The sequence below is a fragment of the Lepisosteus platostomus genome, chromosome 1 (assembly GCF_059453375.1).
Source record: "Lepisosteus platostomus isolate fLepPlt1 chromosome 1, fLepPlt1.hap1, whole genome shotgun sequence".
Lineage (NCBI taxonomy): Eukaryota > Metazoa > Chordata > Actinopteri > Semionotiformes > Lepisosteidae > Lepisosteus > Lepisosteus platostomus.
The window spans coordinates 55600596-55615111 of record NC_142611.1 but is presented as its reverse complement, the minus strand read 5'-3'; the positions used below and the strand labels follow the sequence as shown (position 1 = coordinate 55615111).

Sequence of the window (14516 nt, the reverse complement as noted above, 5' to 3'; positions counted from 1 at the left end):
CTTCTCTATCAGTCTTTGCACAACCCCAATGACCCTTAAATGTTTGCCGATTTGTAGTGAAGGAATATCCAGACAAAATGTCTCAGGTTTCCTTCATAGAAGTTGATCATTTATTTCAAAAGCTCAACAGACAAAAAAAATGTAATTTCATGCTCAAATTGTACATCAAAAATATTTGAACTCGTATAGCTTTTTAAAATGTATCTGAAGCACTTTTACAGCTTTCCATTAATTCCTTATGAGAAATGATCTGAAATTGCCAGATACAGTTTTTGTCCTCATCAAATGGGACGCATGATGAACTGCTCTGTGTCTAACCTTACTAATTACGTGAAGGATGTTTCTAAAGGAACCTCTTTAGACCCACCCTGATGATTCTTTCCTGTCTGCTTTTGGCTCAGGGGCAGTTTATTGAGCTGTGCAAGACGCTCTACAACATGTTCAGTGAGGACCCAAATGAGCAGGACCTGTACCACGCCACAGCCACAGTGACCAGTCTTCTTCTGGAGATTGGGGAGGTGGGAAAACTGTTCTGTAGCCCAGCTGGTGGGGAGGATAATAGGGACATCAAAGACAGTGCCATGGGCCAGGCTAAAGGGGACTCCCTTTTCCAGCAGAATGGGCAGGGGGACCCTTTTCTGTCTGGTATGACCACACAGGGGGAAGGCGAAGCAAAGTTCTGCAGCTCGGGGGCTTGCGGTGAGCAGCCTCTCTGCTCACAGATGGAGGACATCAAGCTAGAAGATTCATCCCCGAAGGATATTGGCATGTCTTCCGCCATGCTTATCTCCGATGACGAGACCAAGGACGACACCTCCATGTCCTCCTACTCGGTGCTGAGCGCCGGCTCCCATGAAATGGAAGAAAAGCTGCAGTGCGAAGATATTGCTGATGACACGGTGCTGGTGCGCAGTAACCATGGCAACTCCCTGCCGCATAGCACCAGCATTGACAAGGACTGGGCCATCACCTTTGAGCAGTTTCTGGCCTCAGTGCTGACAGAGCAAGCCCTGGTCATCTATTTCGAGAAACCAGTGGAGATCGTGGCGCGAATCTCCAACGCCAAGAATATTCGAAAGGTGGGGAGGCAGATCATATCTGCTAGTGACTATGAGATCTCCACTCTCTCTGGCTGAAAGCTGAGCTCAGAAAAATAAATAAACTGTGTCGCTGTCTCTTTCATTATTCTTCCACCTGTAGACCCAAGAAGTTAATACCAATACAATTGTAAACAGAGGTACTGTCTGTCTTAAGTGCACCGTGTAATATTCATCTGCTAACAAAGGCTAGGTAGGTGGTAGATAACACTGATTGAGAACTGAGGAGTTGTTTATATGTTTAATTAATAATAATATATAGAATTTTAAAAAGTTTGACACTGTATTTTATGATGTGTGAAAAAGCGGTTTTATTCTTAGACTGTTAACAGAGCTATAATCCATGCGGAGAATCCTGATTTCCCAGGAAGATGTGGTGGAAAAGCAAAGAAAAGTATTTGATTCTGACCTTAAGTGAGAAGGAAATGCAATCATTTTAAACTTATCTACAATATACAACCTAAGCTTGCTATACTTTATATGGAGTAATGTACAAAACTAATAACCTGTTAGATCATGTTAGGCTATGTATTCTTATGTTGTGATCTATACTTATTCTCTTAACAGAATAAATTTAAAAGCTAACATTATGTTCAAAGCCGTATCTAATCGGATATGTACTCCTGTGGCTTGACTACATACTGTTCTGGAAACCTTGCCACACTGATCTAAAATGTTAGCTGTCTATTGATATATTGTACTCTATTGATACTGGAGCACCTGCACTTTGAGTCACAGTTTTTTTTGTTTCTCTATTATTTGGCCCATCAAGGGCTTTTTCTTCACTATAGTTATTACAGTGTCACACCTGACGTCTTACCTCTGTATCATACTGAGGAACCAGCTGGTCTTTTTTATTTATGTAATTTGTTGCTGTATCTGAAGTTGCTGTTTTAATTTGTTTCAATGTGAAAATTTTTAAATGTCATGTTCATGGTTACCACCACAAAAACTGATAAAAGAATGTAGAATAAATAACGCAATGCTACATACGTGAGAAATGTTTCTGACATTGCCTTTTTTCCATGTTTTCAGCTTTATTTTGGTGGTTTTGCTGCCTTCTAGTTGAATATACAATCTTTTCCGTAGTTAAGCAATGATTATGACGGTCATTTACACCAAATGAAGAAGAAAACTTCAGGATCAATCGGTCAGCAAGCATTCTTAACTGCAGGGAGCTTAACCATGGCTTTCGTATACACTGAAATCTACACTTTCAACCTGAAGGAATATACAATGTTTCAGTTTTTAGAGCCATGCTAAACAGCATTTCTTCTGCTTAAGTACTCAGGCCAGGTGTGCAGTGTTAAACCATCTGTAAGATTTAGAGGAATTTAAAGTACTTAGAAATTTATCTTATCAATTGCAGTGGGAATCTTTCATTTTTAGAAGAAAATTAGATGCACTATTAACAACAAGAGTGATTTTAGTTTTTCCCATAGGTTTCTACAAAAAAGTATGGTTTACCAGCTACTAATGTTTATTAAAACCAATATGATTTATTAAATATAAAAAGTAGTTTAAGAGCTCCGAGATGAAATGTGTATTAAAGCAAAAAATGTTGTAACTCAGTACTGTCCCCTGAGTTAATTCATGAGCTCACCTGGTTTAGAGATTCAACTGAAATAAGGTTAGTACAAAATGTCTGCAGACTTTTAAGAATAGCACAGTTTTGGTACAATAATCCATCAAAGAGGCAGACTACCAGACATCTTGGGGAAAAAACCCCCACAAAAAAGATAGCTATGGGAACCAAACAGTAACAATGACATCCAAATACAAAAATCGAATAATTCGTTTACAGTACTTCCAAAGATGCTACTATACATCTAGCTATACTAAACAACAGCTGAAAGGAACCATAAAAATCACAATTTAAAAAATTACAAAGTCAATGTAAGCTACAGGAAATGTAAATGTTCTCCCTTTGCAGTTTGTTAATAGCTATCACTCCTATAAAGCATGTTTGTGAAACATAACAGTACAACTAATCCAAATACAAAAGGAACATGAAAATTACATTTATTGAGTGTGACCAATTTCAGTGTGTCACAGTTTTCTGTGTAAAATTGTGTATTATCTAAAACCTACATTTCCTAAACCAGGCAGAAATAAACAGAATCCAACAAAATCACAGTTCTTGACCACTGAGAAACGGCTTGCTATCCTTTTCAAAAAGTTGAAATCACGCTGAAGAAAAAGTCAGATTTTTCACATAGCTCTTCAGAAACAGATTTCCTTCAGATGTTCTTCCTGGAGGCAGGTTCAGACAGGCTTGTACCTTGTACCTTACAATAAAATAAAAATTACAAGAAAGATCCAGATGCAGAATATTTTGTAAAATCTAGGAAGATTACAAAATCTTGATCCATCTTTATCATGTGACTATCTTTATTTTTGGAGACTGTTACTTTTCTTTTGGAAAGAAACCTGATTTAATAATCTCCATTCAGTCTGCTTTCTACTCATCTTACTAACTTCTGCATTACAAAGCAAGCATTACCTACAGTAAAACATTGCTTTCATTAAATATGGCAACTAAGGCAAAGCTGTATGTATTCAACTGAAAAGGTTTCTCACCTGGCTGTTTCACCTCATATATGGATAGGAGGAGCTGAGAAAACAGGACAGCACATGAGATCAATGGACAATGGTGAGATACATATTTTTATCAGTACAAGGAAATAACAACAGCAATCTGCACTCTTGCATGTATCACCTATTGCAGGTACATTGCAGGGCACACACATGCATACAATGACAATTTAGAGACACCAATGAAATTAGGACATCAGACCACCCAATGAATAGCAATGCAAAATCTGCACAGAACTTACTCCATTCTGGAATCAAATCCAGAAGCTGCACCTTAATAACAGATATACAGTTTTTAATAAGCTAACATTGCAGATATACAGTGCATATATATATATGCTTACATACAAATTCTAATATTGTCTAATTGGATGCATCTGCACCAAGTATTCATCAAGTATTGGTCACTTAGAAGGAGCAGTTCAGAGGTCAGTAGCAGTTTTACTTATCCACCGTAGTCTACAAGAAACATTTGTACTCCAGGTGACATTTGTGATGTCAGTAGCCTATCCAGGTTTCAGGATATGAAGAATATATACTTGTTTCCTGGTTTTTCTCATTTTTGAGCATCTCAGCTCTGCCCAATATCACCAACATGATAGTAATTCCTTACATTCATACAGTATACCACTATTCATCACAGAGGGTCTAAGAGTGCCTCACACATACAGTAGAAGGCATATGGAATAAAGAACTATACTAGCTGAATAGTAATTCTATTTGGGATGAGTAAGGGAGAATCCTGCTTCCCTAAAAACACAGCACACCAGTTCAATCACTTTACATTTGCATAACTACAGCATGTAACAGTATATTAGTGGTTCTAGATGACGATTGCTCCCAATCAAACTAAAATATTACAACTGAAATGTGACCAACACAGCCCCAGTGCTTTGTCTTGGCTATCTGGGAAGAGACTGTTTTTGGAAACAAGTGATTAATGTGCTTCGGTTTGCATCTGTGCTTCTGAGGCCTGGACTGCTCCTCCTAAATGACAACTCCCAGATTCGTATCATGTATCTCCCACTCCTGCGGGTGGGAGAGTTTAACTGCAGCTACAATCGCTTATCATAAGAAACTGGGTGAAGAAAGACTTACACAGCATTTGGTGATATTCAATGACAGAAGGTATTCTCATGTGTGCAAATTCACATATGGCTAGGCAGTGCAAAAAAGATCACAGCAAGGCCAGGTCCTTTCTTTGTTTTAAAACCTGTTTGATTACTTTGTTTTATTTAAGGTTTGGTGTGTGAGCTCCCTTTTTTGTGTACTGTTGTATTTTGGAAACCAAGGAATTTGTTCCAAAGGAGGAATCTATCAAATCCGATAGGGATAGCTAACACCGAACTCATTCAATGGCAACAAATCCATCCCTGATTAATTTTTTTGCCTTCTTTTGTGCAACTCAGCAGATCTGCACTACCAACCTGAAATTTTCCTTCTGATTAGAATGAGAGCTTACAGTACCTCTTGTTTCCACTCCTGGCTTCTGCAAACTTTTGTCGAATCATGAAGCTCGCCAGGGCTTCTGCGACCTAGGCGAACGAAAAAAAAAATCTGCATTCTGATTTTATAGGGTTGTTTTTATCGTGTTTTAAAATTCACAGAATTCCTAACCCTGTCCTGTACAAATGCAGCACTTTTTAAGAATGAGCCCGCTCGGTTCTGAAACTGCAAGGTCACCACTGAAATCCATCTTCAGAATTCTCTACTAGAAACCAAAACAAGCTGGTGGTTTGTTTCTGCTTGGAAGATCAAAAATCTCTTACTTTGTCAGGGGTGTCCTCGTGTACCGCGTGTCCACAAGGGGGAAGAACTTGCATCATGAACTTCCCTTGAACACAGACATTGGACATCATGGGATTTCAAGTCAGATGGTGGTACTGTACATGGTTCCCGTAGAACAATTTCTCAATGGTTCATTGTGAAAGAGTAGCTGGCAAAACTACCTAAATGTGGTTTGTTGCTAGTAAATTCATATAAAAACCTCATAAAAATAATATTAAATATTGAACTTTTAACTTACAATCTTCTGTGAACAAAATTTCTTGTGCGTAGACTTCCTGTAAATTGATGTTTATTCTTATGAGTTTATTTATTTGCTGTATTAGGTTTTTAGATAGCCTATTATCTGAAAACAAAAGGTTCCTCCTGTGACCTTGGGTAAATGAAAGACAGGAATAGCCACCAACAGCAGGCATACCCAGAATATTGGTGTAACTGTGGCCAGGGCCAAATGCTTAAACACCAGGCCTAGGATGCTGTGTTGTCCGTAAGACAGAGGCAGCCACCCTAAGACCCACAGACCTAGCAACATGCAGACATGAAAACTGAGAAAATAGTGAAGAGTAGACTGATACACCCTGTTTTAAGGAGAGGTGAAACAGGACTTCTAGCCCTTGAGAAATTCATTATCATTCTCTCGGGGGGCAGTGCTCTAAGCTCCAGCAGGCTGAGGAAACTATCCTACTAACCTTGTAAACTGGAAAAAAATCTGCTGAAACAAAACAACCCACATCACTGAAGCATCGCACGTAGCTTAATAATACATTGAAAACCCATGCCCAACAACAGAGAGCTCTTAGGGTGCCTTTAAGCATTCTGCCTTCAATAGAGACACCAAGTGCAGATCTCTTGTTTGGAAGTGGCAGAAGTCAGTTTCTCGCTTTTGTTTCTTAACTCATGAGGTAAATATTGATGGATGGAAACTTCAAATGTACGACAGGCTAATTTGTGAAGGTAAAGTGTTCCATTTTGATTAGTGCTTTGGTTGTGGTTTGTTGACAGGCAGGCTTTCAGCATTTCATGGGTTTTCAAATTACATGAAAATGAGGTAAAAGGCTTCTGGCTTTATTCCCTTTTGTTACGATAATGTAACTGCCATGACAGTAAACCTCCTGTATGAATTGTAAAACAAAAAGTGGATGTTTAATGTATAAAAAACGTTTTAGCTGTGACTGGATCTTATTAACACCTAGTACCACAGATATATGTTTTATTTTTTTGAATGGTTAATAGCTTCCCCTAAATTTAAATCAGCTGTATACCTATTTTATTGGAACCTCTGTCAGGCTTGTAGGGGCTTTTCTCCATTACAGCACTCATTAGCATGCTTCCGAGGTAAAGCCCATGGAGTGTTTAAAGAAGGTATAGACCTCATTCCCATGTGCATGTCTTCCTGCCAGTTTCAGACTATTCAACAGCAAAAGAGCTGCACTGTTCTGGCCATTACCATAGACAGAGCAGTGACTGACACAACCACCAGACTGCTGTCACTCCAGGAGAGCTTTCGTCTGTGGGGACTCTTAACACTTCAGAAACCGTGGTAAAAAGTATTCTCTCCTCTATTTTTCCTTCTTCTGGTGTATAATGGCTGGAGCTACTGTAAGTCATTACATTTGGCCACACTTTGGGTCCCTGTTACACCATTCTGTAAACACTCTCTAAACAGGTTATTTACCATATAAACATAAAAATATCACATACTCCCCACATGGTTTGGACAATGGTGAAGATTAGAATTTGATACTTAATAACTATAAATGAACTGTACCTTGCATTTGGCCTATAGTAAGGTCTCTATCCAGCCGGTCTATACCTGCAAAAATTAAACTTGAAATAATAAGCATGAAGCACATGAAGACAGGCAAATTTTAAACTCCACTTTAAAACCAGAAGCACTGTGGCGTTGTTTTAGTAGAACTGGCTGAGAGCATATGAGATGTTACTTTTAGTGCTGCTTCTGCAGGTGGATGAAGATTAATGTACAGTACAGTATCTCTGTTTTCTGTCTATCCATTTTTTTAAATATCTGTTGGTAGAGCGTGAAAGAGATCAACGAACCGCGTCCCAAAATGACACCTGAAGTGCAGTGTGCCTGTGGCAGGGCTGATGCTGTAAAAAATTATTTTGTCATTAAGGAACTTCTATGAGCACATAAAAAAGATTTACAGAACCCACCTGCCAGCAGTAACAGCTTTGGCACATTGCAGCTAAGAAAAAGATTGGAGATGCCTCGGAACCATCCATCCCAATATTTCTCTGCCTTGGAGAGGTCAATCCTCCAGCTGTACACACTCTGTCTCTGTGGCTGGGACCGTATTAAAATACACTCAGGCACTTCTAGTCCGCCATTTCTCGCTTTCACAAATTGTGGTATAGCTCCAGGTTCTTCGCCCACCCCAGCTCCACACTGGACTTAATTTTAGAGCAGAAATTAAGCCTTGCATGTCAAATTGAATGAGGAGGGAAAATATGTGTCATGAAAAACAGAAAGAAAGGGATGCATGAACCTAGAGCTATACTCGAATATTTCAACCTTTTATGCACAGTAAGATTGCAGGTACTGTATTTCAGTTACGGACAATTTCAGTTTCCTTGCTCTGGATTAGATTACCTGGGCAGGTTTTTCCAGTATGTAAAATACTTTTCTTGGAAGACAGAACACAAAGGCTGCAGCAGTTTTTAAAACTCACCACCATTTTATAAATAAAATAATTCACTTTAGAATGGGTCTGCAACAAAAATTCTTGCTATAAAAGTAATATTTATTTAAACATTTTGTGAAAAAACTGCTGCAAGTGTACAATTATTACTTTTTCTGTTGATTGGTATTAAAAGTGCCATCTAGTGTTCAAAATTATAATAATTTGAAGTAAAACTAAGATTTTTTTATTTTTAATAGACAAATGTGACTAATCATACTTATTTTGTTTCCTCTCTTTAACTGAGGTTTCTGAGCAGAAACACTGCTCTACATGCAGAGAATTTTAGTTTGAAAATCTTTACTTTTTAAAACGTTTGTATTTTATTCTCAACAACTTCTATTTTCAACAATACTAGTTGGGCTAGACTCTGTTGACTTGATTATCTCATCTTCAATTTGATTTTTGTGCTCTTGTTATTTCAAATATCCTTCCTTTGAGCCATAACGTTCCTACAAATTTAAAATTCAACATTTTTACAGTTGTTCATATTTATGTAAGCCTTAAGGGCTTGTGGCGCTGCCTGATAACCAATGACATTATAGCCTAAAGCATAATATTACAGTATATGAGGTAAAAGTTTATTTTTACACAAAAAAGGATATTATTCTGTAACGTACTGTTTCTATTAAAATAACTCTTTTTTCTTTGTTTCCACAATTAAAGCTTTATATAAGCTTTTCTTTTTTAGCTGCAAAACTATTACAGCTGATATATCTGAAATAGATTATTTTCCATTCCTTTGTTCTAGTTTAATTTGTTTTGATAAACTTCTAACAAAATATTATCAAACATTCTTTTGGTAGAAAACAATAGGTTAGTGTTACGATGTTTATGGAAAGATTGGTCACTTACCTCCAGCTCAGAGAAGCTCACCTCTGATCTTGCATTTTCAGCTTTATCAGTGACATAATTGAGATCATAAAATTCCTCATGTCCCTCTGCAACCACATCATTGACAGGATTGGGCTGTTCTGATGGCACCATGTCCACATTTTCACACCTAAATACCATAAACAGCACTGTGTTCATTGTAGTTCGTTCTAACAATTACATTAACCATATTCACCAGAATTACAACAAACTGCAGCAAAACTTTCCTTCTTGAATTACTCCATACTTCAACAAATCTCAAATATATTACAGTACACCACACCGAAATGTGAGTTGCACATGCAGGATTTAGATTTTATGATCAAACAGAATGTAATAATGTAGCTTTTGTGAATGCAAAGTAAGTAGCATTGGAAGTGTTAATTAATGCATGTATTAATATTTCCATTCGAGTTGTAATATGAATAGTCCTTAACTAAGACTATCGTTCAGTGGTTAGAAGCCTACCTTGCAGTAATTGTGACCATTAAAATGCTTTTATGCATTTAGCACGTAGTTTATTAGGAAAGAAATAAGTATAAAGGACACACAATACTGTGACACTGAATGTGAATGTAGTAAAGAAATAGTTCATTTTCCGCTTCACTTCATTGGGTTCCGGGTATTTCACATTGAACTTATGAGTATGTTGTCATGCAGAATAAGATGCAGTTCTTACATAGAGTATCTTTATTCTGTCAATAGAATTGCCAAACTACAGAAAGATTATATCTTAATATCAGTTTTAAATTATGACTGCTTGGTGAGTGAAAAATGTTTTTTTGTTTCCAAGAGGAGTAATATTACTATTGTGCTGATTGTAATAGATAAAATCTATACAATTGCTTCAAATTGTATTCCACAGCTTTGCACAGATTGCAACATTATTCAAATAATCATTGTCAATACTGTCAAAATATTTTGATGTCCAACTCTTTCCCTTTATCTTCCAAAATGGTAAATACAGTATGTCTCTACAGTACATTTCTTTTCCTGTAATGAACATAAAGCAGGTTTCAGTGTATTTATTGCTCCATTTATGTTATAAGAGCTTTCATTTATTCTGCTTTTTTTCCTGATTCTGTGCTAGAAGCTTCTGAAACTTCCTCTGATCTCTATTACAATTGATAATGTGCAATTCTACTGTTCCAGTGGTTTCTAATGGTAGGGCCCAACATAGACCACAAAGGTCAAGGCCAATATCATACGATAGGGTAGATTCATTTTGAGTTCGGAACATGTTCGAAACACTGTAAAATGTTCAGTGAAAAAAAATCTTAAAGTTAAATTGATTAATCAGTTTCACAGGCAGAATGTAACAAATCATTCTGATCAGACTGTTGTTTTCAAAGTTCTGAAGTACCAGAACTACCTAACGAACTTAATGTACAGTAATTTATTGAATAATAAGAAGAAGAAGAAGAAGAAGAAGAAGAAGAAGAAGAAGAAGAAGAAGAAGAAGAAGAATACCTTCTTACTTGACCAACCATAGATACTTTTGCTGACTCCAGGTTTCTGATCTGTCCACTTTTAATACTGAAAAGAAAATAATCTTTATTGAAAACTGAACAAGAAACAATGAAAACACAAACAGCAAAGGGGCTGAAGAACAAACCTCCACTCAATGGCATGGTCAATGGATTTAAATGTTTTTGGCCTCCCTCTGAGAAAGTTCTGCATGCTGTGGAGCACATCCATAGCACTACCTAGAAGCAGAAGAGTGTGAGATTGTATACAGTACGTTCTTTTTAGAGTGACTTGCCTAAAAGCCAAAGTTAGAAAGTAATCGATCTTATAAGCTATATTAGAGCATGTGGTAACATACCCCACATGACAAGTAACTGGTTGAATTAACTACAGTGTATTATGTCCTTATTAAACGGCTTTCTTGGCTAGTCCCCTATCTTCTTCTACACACATTGTGAAACAGTGTAAGTATTGCATCCTTAATGATCAGTCATTGAACGGTAGATCCATAGATTACTCTTTGACATCAGGGTGACTGCCTTCCCTTATTAAGCTACGTTCTGCCATTAATTCACGTGTCCTCAACCCAGCAAATCCAGCCCTTCACCTTCTACCACATCAATGACCACCAGGCCGACCACAGAAGGAATCAGGTTGCTGGTAGCTGTGTGAATTGCGATGGCTCCTCCCATGTTGTGTCCCACCAAAATCAACGGGGGTGGAATCTCTCCGTAAATTGTTCGCACTACATTAGCCACATCCCTGGAGAGGAAGAAACCATGTGCACTTCACCATGTCGACAACTGAGGAATGAGAAAGCCCTCTCTGAAATCACAACGCCTCTTAATCGTCCATGTTCCAAACAGACACATGAAGGTGGCTCCCCTTTCTCAGTGAATGGTGGCTGCTTGTGCGCCCTTTTTCTCCTTTAGGATACACTAACTCCACTGAGTCAAGAACTATGTTCTCTGTTTTCCCTTCTTTGATATACACAACAATTAAATCAGAATACACAATGAACAACTTTAGGATTTTGATTATAAGCCATTTAAAAATGAACAGAAGTGGTAGGCTGATCTCTCTAATGTGGAACAACAATCCTTTGCTGCATTGTGTTGGGATGGAGAGCTGATTTGGAAGAAATGTTATAGGAATTGTAAATGAATTATGCCGATTTCTTATAAAGTGAATTGGCCTCTTCTGTTGACTGTATTGTGAAAACTATGCACTGGGGGATATGGATATGGATAAACAGTTTATGGATCCCACTCCTGGTGGACACAAGTGTCACCAGGTGACACCCAGTACATTTCTAGGGTGCAATATCACTTGCAAACTTGCTGATGTAAGGCTGTGAGTGCTGCTGCATTTACAGTAAATGGGAACATATTCAATTCCATTTAAGATTAGATAAGATCACTTTATTGGCCGTATACAATTTCTTGTATTTAGGACCAAGAACTGGTGGCACATCTTTACACAAAGGGTGAAAGGAGTCAGGAGCAAGCTACTGAGATATAATATTAGGACTATTAGGACTATTGAAGCCTAAAGCCTGGTTTTCTTCAAGAAATTGATTAAATACTCAGATCAGTTGTCTGCTAGTAACCCAATGGCCTAGATAGCTTCCCCTTGTGTGTAACCTTTCTTAACTTCTCAAATTAGTTTTATTGTTTCCTTATTCACAAGAAAATGTGACTGAGAGATTGGTTTCAATCAGGTGGCAGAAAAAAATGTTTAAAAATGAATAAACAAAACAATACAATTCCTACCTGGACATAGTTTGTGTTGACAGGTCGTCAGAGTTTCGTACTTGTGTATCACCTATGCAGTCATTGAAGGAATAGTGTGCGTAAGACAACAGCTTTATTTTCAGAAAGTAATCTACTACTTTTGATTGATATTGTTTGTTTTTAAACAGTGTGTGAATTGATTGTCTTTCATCGTCATATTACTGCTTACAGTAGCTATGTCCAGTAACTGATTCAATATTGTTGCAAAAGTGAATGATGAATAACAAGCCTGTTATTCCTCTGAGAAAACTGTGAGGAATTTGCCCAGTATTAGACACTTTGATCAGAAAGATCCAGCAAGCCATTTAAACAGCTGATTAATAATTTAATTGTGTCTGTTAATGACATTTTTAGTCTTTCAATCTTTTTTTTTTGCATTGAAAGGGGAAGATTGAGAATCTATGTTGAAAACAGATTGTAATTATTCCATTAATACCTTAATACCTTTTTAAACCCTAATAAATGTTAAATATTTTCCGTAGTTTAAAACCAGCTTTATATTGTAAAGCGAAAGAGAACAAAGACTGAATTTTTTGGCGATGACCCCTGTTTTCAATTGTACTTAAAACTCTAGTGTCGACATTTATGCTTTACCTTTCAAACTTAATATTTTTAAAAAAATCATATTCTTTTTGTATTTCAGACTATTGCTAATCGATACAAAGTACGACAGTATTCTTACCGTGACCCCGCAGATCCATGGCCAATACTCTGCAGGTAACTCTGCTAGTCATGGCTGCCTAAGAGAGAGGCAGTGTTAAAATTTTCATGTGCACCTACTATACAAGAAACACCTACTGTATTTTCTCTAGTCAAGCTTGGCCTGCGCTTTTGAAGAAAAAAGTTTTCACGATTAAAGAGCTGCACTTGAAACAGTTAGGATTGATGCTATCAGAATTTGATACAATATAATTAAAGTAGATTTTTTTTGTCAAATGAAGCCAACAAAATCTATTTAAAAAAAAACAAAAAAAATATTGTTTCAGTAGGATTCGGTGTTTGCACTGTATTGTATATTAGACATCAACAGCAGCAATTTAGTGTATCGTAATAAAAAGGTAACAATCATCTATAACATTTTATTGCTTTGCATCACATCATGCATTGCACTTTTGATTACTTAGTAATAGCTATTGCAGACCTTAAAAGGAAAATGTATTTGCATGCTAAATGGTTAAAATCTGAATATTTAATTTTTGTATTAGTTCAACTTATTGTTTTTGTTTTTAATCCCACAATACATGCGTTCTTTTTAAAACGGTTTGTCTTGTCACTGCCAGCAGATTTCAGTTCTCCCACCGGTAGCGCTAGAAAACCTTGCTCACAGTGATGTTTTGCAGACATTTCCGGGGTTCTGCTATACTGTCAGTACAACAACAAGCGACCACAAGACGTAACAACGGAAAGCCCATACAGTGAAAACGGCCCACGAGAGGGCAGAGTGTCCCCCGCCGTGTAACAGAACCAGAACTGGGCCATCCAATCCACTCTTGTAGACGCGAAAGATGTTCCAAATGCTAAGGAATGGCAATGGAAAATGTATTTTCCTTTTAAAGATTGAATACGCGCAGGGACTAAATATGTAAAAACATATTTCTTTTAAATCAAATCACTAAATGAATTGAGATGTAATGGTTGCAGTGCTGTTGTGCTGTCTCCGTATTTAATGCACGTTGGCAGAGTGCAATGATTGGCACTGGACAGACAGATTTATTCATAATACAAAAATCAGTTTAAAAGTGGATTACCAGTGGATTACTGGGGAATGCCAAATATACACTTAAAACGTGTTTGCAATAATTGTTATTCTTTGCTTTCTACAGAAGAAAAAAAAACAAGGCATTGGACATGAATGTAGTGAAAAAGTGAAAGAATAATTCGGATGTATTTAAAAAAATAAAACTGGCAACTTGCCATCCCAGATTTTGCTTCTGTGTTTGGCACTATTCAAATATTTTAAAACGTTACATAAACCGTTTGAGTAAAAACCCTGCCCAAACATGGCTTTTATGATATCTGGTGTTTTGCAAGTCCTGCAAGGTAAACCGTCAGTAAGGCGTGCCATTGTACTTTGAAAAGGATATATCTTTGTTCTCTCCTGATCCCACAACAACATCATCCATCATTTCAAAATATTCACTCCAGGACACTGGTGAATAGTCTCGCTTTCTTCCCACACCGTGGCTGTTAGGAAAAGAAATCCACAT

At 37.2% G+C, this 14516-nt stretch overlaps 2 protein-coding genes across 3 annotated transcripts in view; one reads left to right on the top strand and one right to left on the bottom strand.

Annotated features, from left to right (window-relative positions):
- tbc1d9 (TBC1 domain family, member 9 (with GRAM domain)) overlaps positions 1–2098 on the top strand; it is a 43762-nt gene extending 41664 nt beyond the window's left edge. For both annotated transcript variants that reach the window (XM_088632977.1, XM_088632969.1), the window contains one exon: positions 402–2098. In XM_088632977.1, the coding sequence (XP_088489103.1) occupies positions 402–1136 (735 nt within the window). In that variant the 3' untranslated portion in view covers positions 1137–2098. The remainder of the gene's footprint in view (positions 1–401) is intronic.
- Positions 2099–3103: 1005 nt separating this feature from the next.
- Positions 3104–14516, bottom strand: LOC148678249 (protein phosphatase methylesterase 1-like). The gene is made up of 14 exons (XM_088639470.1): positions 14394–14516; positions 13724–13816; positions 12992–13049; positions 12289–12340; positions 11124–11278; positions 10665–10755; positions 10520–10585; positions 9032–9179; positions 7653–7770; positions 7246–7290; positions 5462–5526; positions 5160–5227; positions 3678–3711; positions 3104–3378 (listed from the first exon to the last, which is right to left on the bottom strand). The coding sequence occupies exons 1-13, from the start codon at positions 14514–14516 to the stop codon at positions 3687–3689; spliced, it is 1107 nt and encodes a 368-aa protein (XP_088495596.1). The 3' UTR covers positions 3104–3378; positions 3678–3686.